Below are 15,623 nucleotides of genomic sequence, written 5' to 3'. Positions count from 1 at the left end.
TTAAACCACAATTTAGCTTTTCCGGTTAAAGAGAAGGGAAAGAGAATCTCCCTGATTTGGTCTTGAGTGACCCTGGCTTGTCTGATGGTGTTACAATATTGACAATAGTCGGCAATGTGAAGATTCGGGTCTTCACCCTTGGCTCCGCTGAATTGCTTCCTCTCTATCATCGTTATAAATTGAGGTTTAATTTCAAATTGAACCCCATCAAGAGCCGGAGTAGGGGTAAGATGTGGAAAATCCGTAAGCTTTAGTTGTGAATAATCATTAAGCTTCTTTAGAGCCGTCATCTCTGATTCTGCATCTGATGATGTCTCTGAATCGCTAGAACCAGTCGGAGGATCGCGGTGATTATTGTTATTATCACCAGAATCCGCCAGGATTTGCTTGTAGAGATTTTTCTGTCTATGGAAGGAACGTTCGATCTCAGGATCGAATGGGATGTAACCTGATCTGGAACATCTGGGCATAAACAAAAACTAGAAGCAAATATGAGATTTGCCTCAGAGAACTAATGCTCTCTGAGACAAAAGGGAAATAATCTAGACTACAAAAACAATCAAAAATAAAAATAAAACCGTTTCCCCGGCAACGGCGCCAAATTTTGACAGGGTAAAGTCGTATCCCCTAAACAAAAGTAATTCCTAAATCCCCAAACTAATGTAGATAGGGAAGTAGGGTCGAATTCACAGAGAAACAAGTCTTTCTATTCCTAATTAACTAAAGTAATCTAAATTATAAAGTAACCAATATGTGAATTTAAATGAGAAACTAAACTACTGAGATTGAGAATAGGAAGAAAACAATATATAAAAGGACCTAGGGCATAGGTTGACCAATAAATAATAATCCAGGGTAGAATATAATAATCATTCATCAATGCATACATCAATCAGATTATAAAAGGCTTTCGCTACGTATTATAATCACACAATTAATTTACCAGTATTAAATCTCATCTTTCGAAACTCGACTTAACCATTTATAAATTAACCTGCCTATTGAAACTAGACCTAAACATCAATTCTCATCTATCGAATCTCGAATCAATATTATTAAACTCATGCATAAAAGATCTGCGCAAATCTAGTCACAGAGCATTAAATCAATCAATAGGAAATTAATCTAACATTGATAATCAACAACAATAAATTACCCCTTCATATTATTTATGGATCCCCATAACCCTAGAAAGAAAACTACTCACACATAGTAAAAACTAAACTAATCAAAGCAATAAAACAAATCATCATGAAAGGAATAAAATAAACAACTAAGATTAAGAGAAGAGAAATCGTTACCAAACTAATCTGTATTAATGGAAAATAATCAAGAACAAAGTTGAGATAAAAGTTAAGAGAGAGAAAAGTCTTAAGTAGAGAGAGAAAGTCTAAGAAAGAAGATAAGTGAAATTAATCGTCCTAAAACGTACTTAAACAAAACTCTAAACAAATTCCTGATTAGAAACTAATTCGCCCGATCGGACTCGTGTTTCTGGAAGAGCCCTTTTTCTCGCATTGCTCTTCTCAATAGTCGCGCTCGATCGAGCTAGCAACTCACCCGATCGGGCGCGCCTTTGGCCACGCACCAGCACACTCTTGCGCGCCTTGCCCGATCGAGCTAAGCTTGCCGGATTGGGCCCTTGCTTCACCTCGAGGCTTGGAACTTCGATTAGGCTTATTTCTTCAGCCCAATCTGGATATCCACTTAGGGTCTTGATCACTCGGTCCATATACCTCGGTATCCCGATTACCGAGCCCTTAATCACCGGCTTTATGACTCTAACCGGCCATGGGCTTCAAAGATGGTCATGCTCCTCTAATTTCCGTAGTCGCTCCATGAAAACCCGGGAAAATGCTCCAAGAATGCAATTTCCTGTAAAAATACAACTAAAACTACGAAAACACTAGAAGACACAAATTAGTAATAAAAGTGGCCCGAAAGAGCCAAAAACACTACTCATAACGACCAAGGGACTGGGGTAAAACACTAAATAAAATGGACATATCACTTTACGCACTAGTTTGTGTGTGAATGAATAGATGAGGTAGAAAGAAAGTGTTGAGGGTAAAAAAACCTCGTATACGTAGACCAATCCCATAATGACACGTGGCCCAATTATAGGGTGACACGTGTCATTATGGGAAGATGCCACGCAATTCAAAGCCCTTAAGGTCTCAGGCCAGTCTCGTAGCGACACGTGGCCCAGTTAGATGGTGACACGTGTCGTCATGAGAAGATTCCATGTGTTTAGGGCATGTGTTCCCTCTTTCATCAGCACACCAAAAAGCCCTAACAACGTCAGGGCCCAAATCCCGAGAGATACTAATGAAAGCCATAAAACGGCGCCCCCAGGGCAACACGTGGCATTCACTGATTGCGCAGCCTATCACGCCACGCCAATTTAGGGTACAAACCCTAAAAATGGGCACGAGCCCCACCCCTATAAATACCCCAATCATTTGTGATGGGGGGGATTTTTTCAAGACATTGATATACACAACAGAGCATTAAATAGCTCCAACTTCTCTCTACTTTCTCTCTCTAGCCTTTTCCGTTCTGATCACTAACTTGATCGTCGGAGGCGAATATTCCGTTTACCGGAATATTCGTTATTTTGCAGGTGGGACCGTCTCGTTGCCAGGAGAGCGTGACCAGTATCCGAGGAAATCCAAAAAACACCCGAAACATTTGGCGCCGTTTGTGGGGATACTCGTACGCTATGGCGATAGACGGTCAGGCACCTAATCCAGGCGAGGATGGACATGTAGAGGATTTAATCCCTACAATACGTACTAGCGATCCTTTGACAGCCACATTTCAAGAAGCTGATGACCCTCCTGTTACCGCAACCTCTCTTAAGGCTGCGCTTAACAAACTCAGAAAAGAGATTGAAAAAAATGGAGCCTCTACCTCTAGGCAACCGCCAAGGAGAGAGGAGCAGAGGGCTCCAAAGAAGACGCACAGCAAAGCGGTCCATGCAACGGACGCTGGAAACACTCCTTTTCAAAGGCCGACTGGAAGGTCCCCGAGAGTCCCACGGACTAATTTCTCTGACTTGCTGGCGAAAACACAGTCGGCTGGGGGGAAGGGTAGGCAGCCTCAAAGAGAGGAGCCTGAGCCGTCCAGACGATGGAAGGACGCAAGAGATTACCTTCGGCATAAGCAGCGGGAGCGCGCCGCCTACTCAGACACGGCCTCAACCCCAACTATGCCGGATGATTTCTCACATCATTCTCTTTCCCAACACACCAACACGGCCATCACCAGCGGAATTCAGGCGGTCCGCACCCTAACTCCTATTCCAGTCTTTCATGCTCCAACTCCCGTTATAGCCAATCACTGCAATATCAGCCTCCTCAGGGGTTCAATGGCTTGATGCAGCCGAACGCCCAGGCATATGGACAATGTGGGCCATACGGGCAGGTGTACGGACAGGCTCCCTATCTGGCTGGACCGTCCGTGCAACCGCAACCAATCGATTGGCAGATGCGCCTACTTACTCTAGGAGATAAGGCGCCCCCGTTTTCACAAGATATCTTAAATGCCTCTCAGCCATCAAAGGTGAAGAGTGTACTTGTGGGAGCCTATGATGGCGCGGGCAACCCAGAAGAGCACATCACCTCGTACAGGAACCTGATGTACTTGCAAAGCGTAGATGACGCTACTTGGTGCAAATGTTTCCCGGCCACTCTGAAAGGTGTGGCGCAGGATTGGTTCAACAGTTTGTCGGCCGGATGTATCAATTGTTTTACTACTCTTAGTTTGCTGTTCGTGGGAAATTTCTCATACAACATACCGCCTCTAAAGACTAGCCTTAACTTGGCGACAATCGTCCAAGGAAAAAATGAGGGCTTACGCTCGTACGTCCAGCGATTTAACCAAGAAAAAGCCCAAATTCATAATCTGCCGGACGAAATGGCTTACTCTGAATTTCTCCGGGGATTAAGGCACAATGGTTTTAAATTTGACTTGGTAAGGAAAAATATTCGGACATACGCAGGTGTTCTGCGGGAAGCCAAAGCTTATATTGAGGCGACGGACTTTTGTTTGCTTACAAAAATAGAAGCGCCGGCCAAAGGGGCTGAGAAAAAACCTTCTCATCAAGACTCGGCCAGCCAAAAGAAATAAGGAAAAAAGAGAAAGGAAGTCTGGGTGGCTGATGCCCAGCCACAGAAGTCCAACAAGGTCAAGGCATACGAGCCTCAGTTTGAATTCAACAAGGATTGTTATTCTATCCTGATGGAAATCAAGGATAAGTTTGAATTTGAGAAGCCACAGCCGCTGAGAGGTCCGGCTCAGTATAGGAACAAGAACAAGTATTGTCATTACCACAAGGATGTGGGACATGACACGAACGATTGCATCAACTTGAAGAGACCGCTGGCCAAGCTAGCCGAGAAGGGCATGCTAAATTTGTATGTGATGAAGTCCAAATTCACTTACACACGGACAAACAACACGTCCGAGCAAAGACAGAAGAATGACAAGAACAAAGATAAGGAAGATGACGACAACAACACTGGTTCAGGTTTTGTGGTTGTGATATCAGGAGGATTTGCCTCAGGCGATCCCACTATGAGAGGGATCAAGCAGGACGCCCGTAACTTGGGTAAGGTGATGCAAATGGACTCAGTAAAGGCCGAACCTTTCCCCAAAGTAATCATTAGTGAAGCCGATCGGGGGGAGGTCAAAGCCTTGCACAATGATCCCATGGTATTCATTATGAATATAGCCAACTTGAAGGTCGGGCGAATATTGATTGACACGGGTAGCGCGGCTGATATCATCAGTCTGGCCGCCTTGAAGAATCTAAGCTTCCCAGAGGATGCTCTCCAGGACATCACTCACCCATTGGTTGGATTTGGGGGGAATGTCATCCACCTAGTGGGGCGGATAGACTTACCTGTCCGATTCGGGCAAAAAGGGGAAGGAAGAGATATGGTTGTCCGCTTCTTGGTCGTGAAAGAACTGACTGGATATAATGTCATACTCGGCCGTCCTACACTGAATGCAGCAAAAGCAATCATTGTGCCTCACCTAGTGCTGCTAAAGTTCGAGAGGACTGATGGGAAAATAGGCACAATCCAAGGAAGTCAGAAGATGGCAAAAGAATGTAATCAGTTGGCAGTTAAGCCTACAACGCGCGGACCAAAATCGTCCGAGCCAAAAGAAGAAGGAACCTCACTCCCAACACAGCAGGTCGGCCAGAAGCGTAAGGCGGCCAAGATAGAGCAAGCATAGCAATTAATGACTGTCGGTCGGCTAGAGGATTTACGACCTCGGCCGGCCGGCAGCCACCAAGATATAGTGCTTGACCCCGATCAACCAGGTCGGACGGTTAGTGTGGGCACTATAGCTTTGGGTGTGCTTGGGGATGAGTTAATTCAATTATTGAGAGAGTTCAAGGATGTATTTGCATTTGAGGTCGGCGAGATGCCAGGTATAAGCCATGACCTGGTCGTGCATAAATTGGCTGTAAACCCGGCCGTTAAACCTGTCTGCCAGAAGAAAAGGAATCATGGATAAGAGAGGAATCAGGCGGCCGCAGCAGAAGTCAAGAAGCTTCTGGACGCTGGTTTCATTCGGCAATGTTATTACCCAGAATGGGTGGCCAATGTGGTCCTTGTGAAGAAGCCGAATGGAACTTGGAGAATGTGTGTGGATTACACCGATCTAAACAAGGCATGCCCTAAGGATAGCTTTCCCCTGCCCAAAATCGACCGCCAAGTTGATTCGACGGCCGGGCATGCCCTGATGAGTTTTATGGACGCATACTCCAAATTCCATCAAACTCCATTATGGGAAGAAGACCAGGAGAAAACAACGTTCGTGACTGAGCAGGGGTTGTATTGTTACAAAGTTATGCCATTCGGCCCTAAAAATGCCCCAACTACCTTTCAACGACTTGTTAATACAGTCTTTAGAGATCAGCTCGGCCGGAATATGGAGGCGTACATTGATGACATGATTGTCAAGTCAAAAGAGCCGGCCGACCATTTGAAGGATCTACGAGAAACTTTCACCGAACTCAGGCGGCATAAGATGATGTTAAATCCAAAGAAATGTGTCTTTGGTGTTGAGTCCGGTAAATTTCTCGGATTTTTAATTGATCAACGTGGAATTGAGGCCAACCCTGAAAAAATCCAAGCCGTCATGGACATGAATCACCAAGGACAATTAAAGAAGTCCAAAGATTGACCGGATGTTTGGCCGCACTTGGTAGATTTCTGTCAAGATCAGGGGATAAGTGCCGCTATTTCTTTCAAACCATAAAGAAGAAAGCCATGTTTGACTGGACAGAGGAGGCCGAGGAAGCCTTCGTACAGCTAAAAGGCCATCTACATACATTGCCTCGGCTTGTCAGTCCACTTAAGAGCGAGAAGCTATTCATCTATCTTGCCATCTCTGAACACTCCTTAAGTGTCGTCCTACTTGCTGAACGGGACGGCCGCCAGATCCCTGTCTACTTTATTAACCACGTGCTACATAACGCTGAGCTAAGGTATCCCCCCCATTGAAAAATTTGGCTTAGCATTATACATGGCATCAAAAAAGCTACGGCCAAACTTCTTGGCACATTCAATTGTTGTCTACACAGACTAACCTTTGAAGAAGCCATTTACAACTCTAGAGGCAAGCGGCCGTATGCTTAAATGGGCCTTGGAAATGAGAGGCTTGGATATTACATTTGAGCCAAGAAAATCAATCAAGGGGCAAGCCTTTGCTGATTTTTTAGCTGAAATGACTCGGCCGGATCTTCAGACGGCCGGAGATCAAATCTGGAAAGTGTTCGTGGATGGTAGCGCGACAGCTACTGGTTGTGGTGCAGGTGTTATATACCAGTCTCCTGAGGGAGATAAGTTTGAGTACGCCCTAAGATTTTAGTTTCAAGCCTCTAATAATGAGGCCGAGTACGAAGCCCTCTTGGCCGACCTAAGAATGTGTAAGGCGGCAGGAGCGACAAAAATTGATGTATGCTCGGACTCCCTACTTGTAGTCGGCCAGGTGAATGGAGACTTCGAGGCGAGGGAGCCGGCCATGATAAAATACTTGAAGATTGTAAAAGAGGAGGCTAAAAGCCTAGATCATTTTACTCTACAACAGGTCCCTCGTTCGTCCAATCATCAGGCGGACGCCCTCTCTAAGTTAGCATCTTCAGCATCATGTGATACTCCCAGGTCAGTGTTTTGGGAAGTGAAAGAAAAGAGGAGTATTGACGCTGAACCAGTACACGCCATTGATAGAAGCTCCACTTGGATGGACGGGATCATATCTTACCTAAAGGACGGATTACTCTCGGCCGATCCTAAAGAGAGCTGGCTGATGAAAAAGAGAGTGGCCTGGTTTGAAATCAAGCAAGGAGAGTTGTTCAAAAAGGCATTTGTAAAGTCGTACCTGAAATGCATCACTCCTGAGAGAGGGCATGATGTCTTGGATGATCTTCACCAGGGGAAGTGCGGTTCTCACATTGGAGGACGAGCTTTGGCTGAAAAGGCTGCCCGCCTGGGTTACTACTGGCCGAGCTTAAAGTCGGACGCAATGGAAATGGTAAAGAAGTGTGACAAGTGCCAGAGGTTCGCAACATTAATTCACCGACCCGCCAATAGTCTTTCGACCATCAGTAGTCCGCTCCCCTTTTCCAAATGGGGGATGGACATTTTAGGATCGTACACACCAGCGTCCGGCCAAAGGCGGTATGTGTTTGTAGCAGTAGACTACTTCACAAAATGGGTAGAGGCCGAGGCCGTCCGGGGCATCAAATGGACGGATGTTTCCGCTTTCATATAGAAGAGTATCATTACACGCTTTTGCGTTCCTCAGTCTATGGTGTTTGACAACGGACCCCAGTTCGAAACGCCTCAACTAAAAGAATGGTTGGAAGACCAAGGCATAGCTCACTACTTTGCTTCAGTCGGCCGACCACAAGCAAATGGTCAGGTAGAGGCATACAACAAATTAATCTCCAATGGAGTTAAGCGCAAGCTTGAAAGAGCAGGCGGCTTATGGGCTGATGAGTTAGTCAATGTGATGTGGTCCATACAAACCACGGCCAAGAGTTCCACAGGAGAAACTCCCTTCTTCTTAGTCTATGGTGCCGAGGCGGTCCTTCCAATTGAAATGTATGAGCCCACCCTTAGGGTGATGCTATATGATGAAGCGGCCAATTGGGAAGCCATGAAGACCGCCCTAGATTTCCTTCCTGAAGCTAGGGGCAACGCGGCACATAGACACGAAATCTATCGTCTACGGATGACAAGGGCGTACAATCGCTGAGTGTCAAAGCGGCCGATAAAGTTGGGAGATCTGGTCCTAAGGAAGATGGAGGCTGTGGGAAGAGAAAATGAGGATGGGAAGCTGACCCCAAATTGGGAAGGGTCGTATCGAGTCAGGGAAGAGGTCCGAGATGGGACTTACCGTCTTGAAGCCATGAACGGCCGACCCATTCCGCGTACATGGAACACTGACAATCTGAAGAGATATTATGTTTAAGTACTTAGCCAAAAGCTGTGTACACGGTCTGTTGACCGAGCAATGTAAGCCCTACGGCCACAACAATGTAATTTTGACAAATTAATGAAAAGTCAAACATTGTTATAATTATTTTTCCATTTAATTTATGCTTATTTTCACAGTCATAACTTATACGGATAGGCCGCGTGAAATTTGCGAGTAGGTTGCTTGCAACATAGCAACTCGGTCGCAGAACAAAACTAAATTAAATAAAATTAGAACGGGCAACTTGATCCCGAGTCATATGAATACGTCCGCCTTTAATTAAGGCGGACGGAAAAGGTAAGGTACCCTGTGAAACCCATATAATGTTGCAAGGGCATACCTAGGCATTCCAGCCCAGCCGAACATGAAAATTTTAAGTTGAGATCATACTTGGAATTTTCTGAGTGCGTCCGAGCAATAGTTTCAATGGACAAACTCACATAAAGCCAATTGAACGGCCAATTAATGTGTTGATTCGACGTACCACCTAGTCCAAGGGCAATCATTATTATGATTTGATTAACTTGTTAGAAGTCATACCATCTAGGGTATAAACTCTACCAAGTCAATCAAACCACCCAAAATATGGACTAGGCGAACGCCGAATAAAGGGGCATACCCCACAATTGTACGAAGATACAAAAATACGCGTACATAAAATCGCTCAAACGTGAAAAAGTATGCGTACGAAAATGCAAAAACTTAAGTGTAAAATTTGCAAAGTATGAAGCAAAACCTGAAAGCTGAATTTATAAAAAATCGCTCAAAAAGGCGGAGGATACAGAGCAAAAATAAAATAATTAACAAAGGTAGAAAAAAGCTGAAATCACGGGGCGGCCGGAGTAGAAGCTGGCCTCTGGCCTGGGCCGGGCTCCTGAGCGGTGGCAAGGGACGTGTCAGCAGCAGGCGCCTCCTTGCTCTCAGCCTCACCATCTTTGCTGGCCGCCACTACTTCGTCTTCCTCCTCTTCTGAGGTAGTTGGCGTGACATCAAGCTCGGGTGAAGGCTGTCCGGCCTTCTTAGCCTCTTCTTTGAGGCAGACAAAGTTAAGACGCTTGGTGAAGCGATCCTGATAAAAGGCCGCCTCACCCTCGTCCACCATAAGCTCAAAAGCCTCAAAGAAGTGGCTCTTCAGCCTGTCTTCAGCATTCTGCTCAATGCGGACTACCTCATCTGCATTAGGGGCTCGAGGTGTTTGCAATTGGAGAGTCAAGTCCTCAACGGACTTCTTTAAACTTTCCACCTCGGCTCTCAGGGCGTCCGCCTCGTCCAAGGCCTCCTTCAAGTGTTTTCGAGCCAAGTCCACATCACTTTGAAGCTTCTCAGAGGCCTCGAACCCTTCCCTCCAGCGCTGGCCGTCCAGCAGGGCTTGATCCCTCTCCTGTCTCATGGCATCTCTAGCCACGGACTCTTGCTGAAGGGCCTCGCCCAGCTTCACCAAATCCTCCGCCTGCCGCGCCGCCTTGTCGGACAGCGCGTTGATTTGGGTTTCGAAATACCGGCGCTGGACGGCCGCTTCCCCAGTAATGACATCCTGGGTCTTCTGAATCTGGGCCCAGGCAAGCTTTAGCCGCTCATTCTCCTTGTCCTTCCATTCCAGGAAGGCATTCAGCCGCAGGAAGAGCTGCGTACAGGGTAAATGTGTTAGCAAAGTAAGAGTGAAAATTGACCAAGTGCATTTGAGGGTAAAAGTTACCTCAGCGCTGCAATTGATCATGGGGCCGAGGAAGCCCTCATGTATCCCCCGCAGCTTATCTCGCTGCTCAGCAGGGACGGCCCGGGCCATGGCTTCCCGCATAGCCTTCCTGTCCGCCCCAGTAAGGGACTAGCCAGGAAGCTTCATTTGTAGCTCCTCTACAATGTCTGTATGCGGACGCAAAGAGTTTAATTTAAGCTCACCAAAAAAAAAAGAGAGAGAAGAAACGAAGTATAAAATTCAAAATCACTCAGACTGACCGTTAGAGAAGCTTGGAGGGGTAGGAAGGTTGAAAGTGAATGGCGGGGGCGACGCAGGCTCGTCACCCTCTTCCCCCGTCCGGCCAGGCTGATCGCCGGCCGACTGACTGGCTTCAAGCCAATCAGATTCATTGACTCTTTGGACGGGCAGAGTCAATTATGGCCCGGTCGGTTTTTCCGGGGTCGACTTACCCCCGTCATTCGATTTCTCGGACCTAACATGACCTGACGTGGCGGCCGGATCTATGGAATTGGAGGCCCCGCTATCACTCAGCCGGGGTTGTTCTCCTTTGGACTGCTTAGAGGCAGTCCGCGACGTCGTCTTGGCCGCAGAAGTGGAAGTGGTCTTGGACGCGATCGTCTTCCTTTGTTTGGACGCCTTGTCGTCCTTGTCCGTCTTGGACGCAGGGGACGAATGCTTCCGTTTGGACCTAGGGGTTAGAGTGGCCAGCTGTAGAGGCAAAAGTTAGCAAATAGGGAGCAAGATAATATAATTGATAGGCCGTGCCAAGTTAGGAAGAAGATCTCTTCCGTAATACATACACGGCCAAAAGAAAGAAATCAAGATGGATATACTTACTTCTTTAGATTACTCGTACAGCTTCTGGCGAGCCTTGTACCGAGCCAAGTCAATCTCCGTCATGTTAACCTCCCCTTTCTGCTCTGGGTCAAGCATCTTGTACGCCTTAGCTGAAAGAGAAAAGGAAAGTGTTAGAAAATTCTTCAAACTCAAATAATTTGTATATGTGTATGTGTCCGTGCACCCACCTTGGGGCAGGTTCTTGTACATGCCATAGGCGGACATAAATGTGGGATCCTGCAGCAAGCTGGATAAAGGGACCCAATTACTTGGAACGCGCTCAGTTTTGCCGTTCCTTCTCACCCGCTTGACTTTGAAATATTCAAGCTGGTACTCCTGGCTGGGGTGGACGGGTGGCTTATCAGGCTTGAGGTCCCCGCGTCCAAGTTGAATGGGCTCGGCATTGAACCGATTCATCCGCAAGTTAAGCTCAACATCTTTGGTCTTGATGCGGTAGAATCGGTGCTTCCAGTCACGCCACTTAGAGACGCGGTCCACCACCATCATGTAGTCTCTAATGGTGCTCAAGATGAACCAGTCGTCCGTATCTGCGTCCACCTTAGTCAATGAGTGCATCTCACAGAAAACTACAAAGTCTGGCTTGAAGCCTTTGCAGATGCACGTCACCAAGTACCCAAAAATGTTCAACCAGCTGTTTGGCATCAGCTGGAAGAGGGCTATGTCATACTCGTCCAAAATCGTGCGGAGTCCTACGTCTAAGGCCGCTCTGTAGACGCTAAAGGATCTTTGGCGCGGCCTCTCTTCCTCCCAAGCGGCCAGAGCGCGGGATTTCCTTGGAGGCTTGATCTCGAATCCCTCCCCAAGGTGGAGAAATGCCTTGTAATCCTCGAATTTGTAGTTCAGGTAGCCCAAGGTTGTGCTACCCACCGTACAGGAGAACGGATCCTTGAAGTTGTCAATATTGGCAACATCCTCCTCGATCGCCTCTTCGCCTCCAGCGGCCGCCGCTTCACCCTCGGCCGCATTCTCAACCTCATCCTCTTCTCACTGAGGAATGCTCCCAAACTCGGAAGACAGCACTCTGTCCAGATCGGCTGCCTCCGCTGAGCTGCGGCTCCTAGAACTATGGCCGCCTCTAGGAGAAACAATATCCTCAAGGGGCCTTTTGCCTTTATCTTTGGCACCGGTCGCCTGAATTCCTGTATGAGGGGCTCTACGAGGGGGCAAGTCGGATGGTTCATTAATTGAGACCCCTGTTCTTGGTCTGTCCGACCTGCCATATCGGAGAAAGAGTTTTGAGGGAGTTGGGACGGACGTATCAGCGTCCGCCCGAGAAGAGGAAGGAGGCCCTTCACAAAGTAGCAACTCGGCCCCATCCATGACCGAGTTGGCATATTGGGGGAACCTCAACTCCAGAGTTCGCCCGGACGTTCCCCCCGTAGCAGAAGCGCCTTGAGTTCTTTGGCGCTCCTCGAACGAGGAAGTTACTTCCACAGCCGAGCAATGAGTGCCCGTGGAAGTGGTCGTAGGAGTGGAAGAATGAGTCTCTAAGTTGGCACTATTTGGGTCATATGGAGGCCTAGGGTTCACCAGACTTCCGTCTGGATTTCTGGCCACATAAAGATCATGCGTTTGCCTTGTCCGTGCCATGTTCGACTGCAGGGACAGAGAAGAATGGGTGGATGTGAGTTGGTACGCACTAGAAATGGACCCACTCCATGAAGGAGACAACTCGTCTCCGTCCACTCTAGACTCCTCAGTCCCAGGCGAACGGCCGGCCTCATGAGGAGAAACGGACGAAGCCGAGTGTTGAGCCAGATTTTAAATAAACAAAGAAATAAAAATACAAAGAAAAGAAACCAGGCGGCCTACCTCTGTACGTGTTGAAAACTTGGAAGCCTTGAAAGTTGATCGGAAAAATCAACAGAAGTGGCCAGAAAACTCAAACGCACGGCGGAGCTCTCGAAGATTTAAAGAAAAACTCACTTTCTCTCTCTAGAAGCTCTTACTTCTCTCTAGAGAATGTAAAGTTCCAAAGTGCCAAAATGAGGTCAAACCTCTTGTATATATAGGCAAAATTTATGGGGGTAAGACAGTAAATTCATCTTTCCCGCCTAAACAAAGTTGAACGGTTATAATTTGAAAATGTGACCTAGAATTTGGAAGGACAAGGAGCAACTCCGTTAAATTAGGCGGAAAAGATGACGACCTAAATTAGGAGCAACTCCGTTAAACGGTGCGTCCAAAGGGAAGTTAGCAGAGCTAAAGCTCCCTTCGCAATGGCAAGACGGCCGCATCTCCTAAAAGTGAGACGGCCTACTTTCGTCTGCGCCCTCTATATAGATAGACGTTCCGTCTAAAGATGTCAGGCGGACAGAAAACTGACAAAACCCTAATACACCTGTACGCACCAAGGCTATTTAAGATCAGAGGAGTCGGCCTGTATGCGTACGAGCCACTCCCTCTGAGGGGAAAATGTTGAGGGTAAAAATACCTCGTATACGTGGACCAATCCCATAATGACACGTGACCCAGTTATAGGGTGACACGTGTCATTATGGGAAGATGCCACGCAATTCAGAGCCCTTAAGGTCTCAGGCCAATCTCGTAGCGACACGTGGCCCAGTCAGAGGGTGACACGTGTCGTCATGAGAAGATGTCATGTGTTTAGGGCATGTGTTCCCTCTTTCATCAGCACACCAAAAAGCCCTAACAACGTCAGGGCCTAAATCCCGAGAGATACTAATGAAAGCCGCCCCTAGGGTAACACGTGGCATTCACTGATTGCGCAGCCAATCACGCCACACCAATCTAGGGTACAAACCCTAAAAGGGGCACGAGCCCCACCCCTATAAATACCCCAATCTTTTATGATGGGGGGGATTTTTTCAAGACATTGATATACACAAAAGAGCATTAAATAGCTCCAACTTCTCTCTACTTTCTCTCTCTAGCCTTTTCCGTTCTGATCACAAACTTGATCGTTGGAGGCGAATATTCCGTTTACCGGAATATTCGTTATTTTGCAGGTGGGACCGTCTCGTTGCCAGGAGAGCGTGACCAATATCCGAGGAAATCCAAAAAACACCCGAAACAGAAAGTATCACAAAAGTACAGCAACTAAAAGTATTAAGAAAAGTTTTTGAGATTTTAAGTATTTATTTGCCTTTAAATAAGTTTTTAAAGTTTTCGTACTTAAGTTTCGAGGACGAAACTTCTTTTAAGGGGGGGTAGACTGTAATACTCCGTATTTTTATGTATTTTTTATAAAGTATTTAAGTATTTATAAAATGTATTTTAAGGATTAAAGTATTTTAATTATAAAGTTTTATAAAAAAAATTATATTTTGGGCCATACGTTTATTAATTATATGAGCTCGATAAAATAATCGTATGTATTCTTTTCCTACATACTCTTGTTAGACCTACCCATTGTATTTTACTAGGCCGTCAAATATTTCATAACTTAAGCCCACATTTTTTTATAAGCCCAAACTTAACCATATACACTCTACTATATAAATACCTCTCAAAACCCCAAAATTTCCCCACACAAAAAGGTTAGTTTTATTTTTCTCTTTTCTTTATTTTATTTTTCCTTTATAATCTTTTCTTTCCTTTTTGTTTTCTTTCCTTTGGTTTTTCCTTGTTTCACGTGGGATTCACAAGGAGGAATTGGGTGCTTCTCCCTCACGACCCCACCCACTGGAGTTCGCCATTACGCCGGTGACCTCAGGCAGCGACCACCGCCAGCCGCGGAGGAGTTTTCTCTCTCCTCCTTCTTCCTCTTCTTGTTTTAATTTCCTTCCTATATTCCTATTTTATTTATATGATGATCTTAATTACTTGAATCATGAGTATTTATATTTTAATAGGTTTAAACTACAAATTCAGATTATTATGGTGGGTTTTAATTTCAGATTTTATGATTTTACAAGTTAGAGTTTTTAATTTATTCAAGACTTGATTTTTAGGGTTCTTGTATAAATTAATTTTGGGCTTATATATACTCAATGTTTCCATGGATAATCTAAGTATAAAGAAGTATTTTGATGAAGTTTTTAAAGGGTTTGATTATTTTAAAATGCTGGAATTTTATTTAAAGTAATATAATTATGATTTTATTGAAAGGGTTTAATTACCCATTAAAGAAAAGTTTAATTAGGGGTTTTAAATAATTTTCAGATTATTTTAAGTAGTCTAAAATGAATTTAAGTTGCTAGAAATTGTGTATACAAGGGTAATTAATATAGTATTATTGTCCCTTTATGTAGGAGACTTGGTTCGGGAATTATTGTAGTGTACTCGGCTATTTTAATAGCTTATTTGAGGTACGTACGCGTACTCAAAAATTTATTAAGCGTGTAGAAACATGCTAGGATTAATTTAATTGATTCCAAGTTAGTGTCATGCTAGGAATTGGTTGGAATGGTTTATTTGGAATGAGATTGGTGATTTGAATTGGATTATTGAATTGAGAATGGTTTTGGTGAAATATTTGTGAAGCATGATTGGTTGAAATAAATTATCTATTGGAATTGGTGAGATTGAAATATTTTTATTGAACCATATTTTTATTATTGGCATGTTAAAAGATTTATTTAAGTAAACTAAATGTTTAATTTGG

At 45.3% G+C, this 15,623-nt stretch overlaps 1 protein-coding gene across 1 annotated transcript; it reads left to right on the top strand.

Annotated features, from left to right (window-relative positions):
• Positions 1-4,242: 4,242 nt before the first annotated feature.
• Positions 4,243-5,244, top strand: LOC110699143. Its single transcript, XM_021876632.1, has one exon. It carries the CDS (start codon positions 4,243-4,245, stop codon positions 5,242-5,244), a length of 1,002 nt encoding a protein of 333 aa, XP_021732324.1.
• Positions 5,245-15,623: the final 10,379 nt, after the last annotated feature.

This window comes from Chenopodium quinoa, unplaced genomic scaffold (genome assembly GCF_001683475.1).
Source record: "Chenopodium quinoa cultivar QQ74 unplaced genomic scaffold, ASM168347v1, whole genome shotgun sequence".
NCBI classification, from domain to species: Eukaryota; Viridiplantae; Streptophyta; class Magnoliopsida; order Caryophyllales; family Amaranthaceae; genus Chenopodium; species Chenopodium quinoa.
This window is presented reverse-complemented; position numbering and strand designations above follow the sequence as displayed.

Excerpts from the sequence above, each read along its gene's own strand:
- LOC110699143 (XM_021876632.1), top strand. The coding sequence starts at position 4,243 with ATGGAAATCAAGGATAAGTTTGAATTTGAGAAGCCACAGCCGCTGAGA.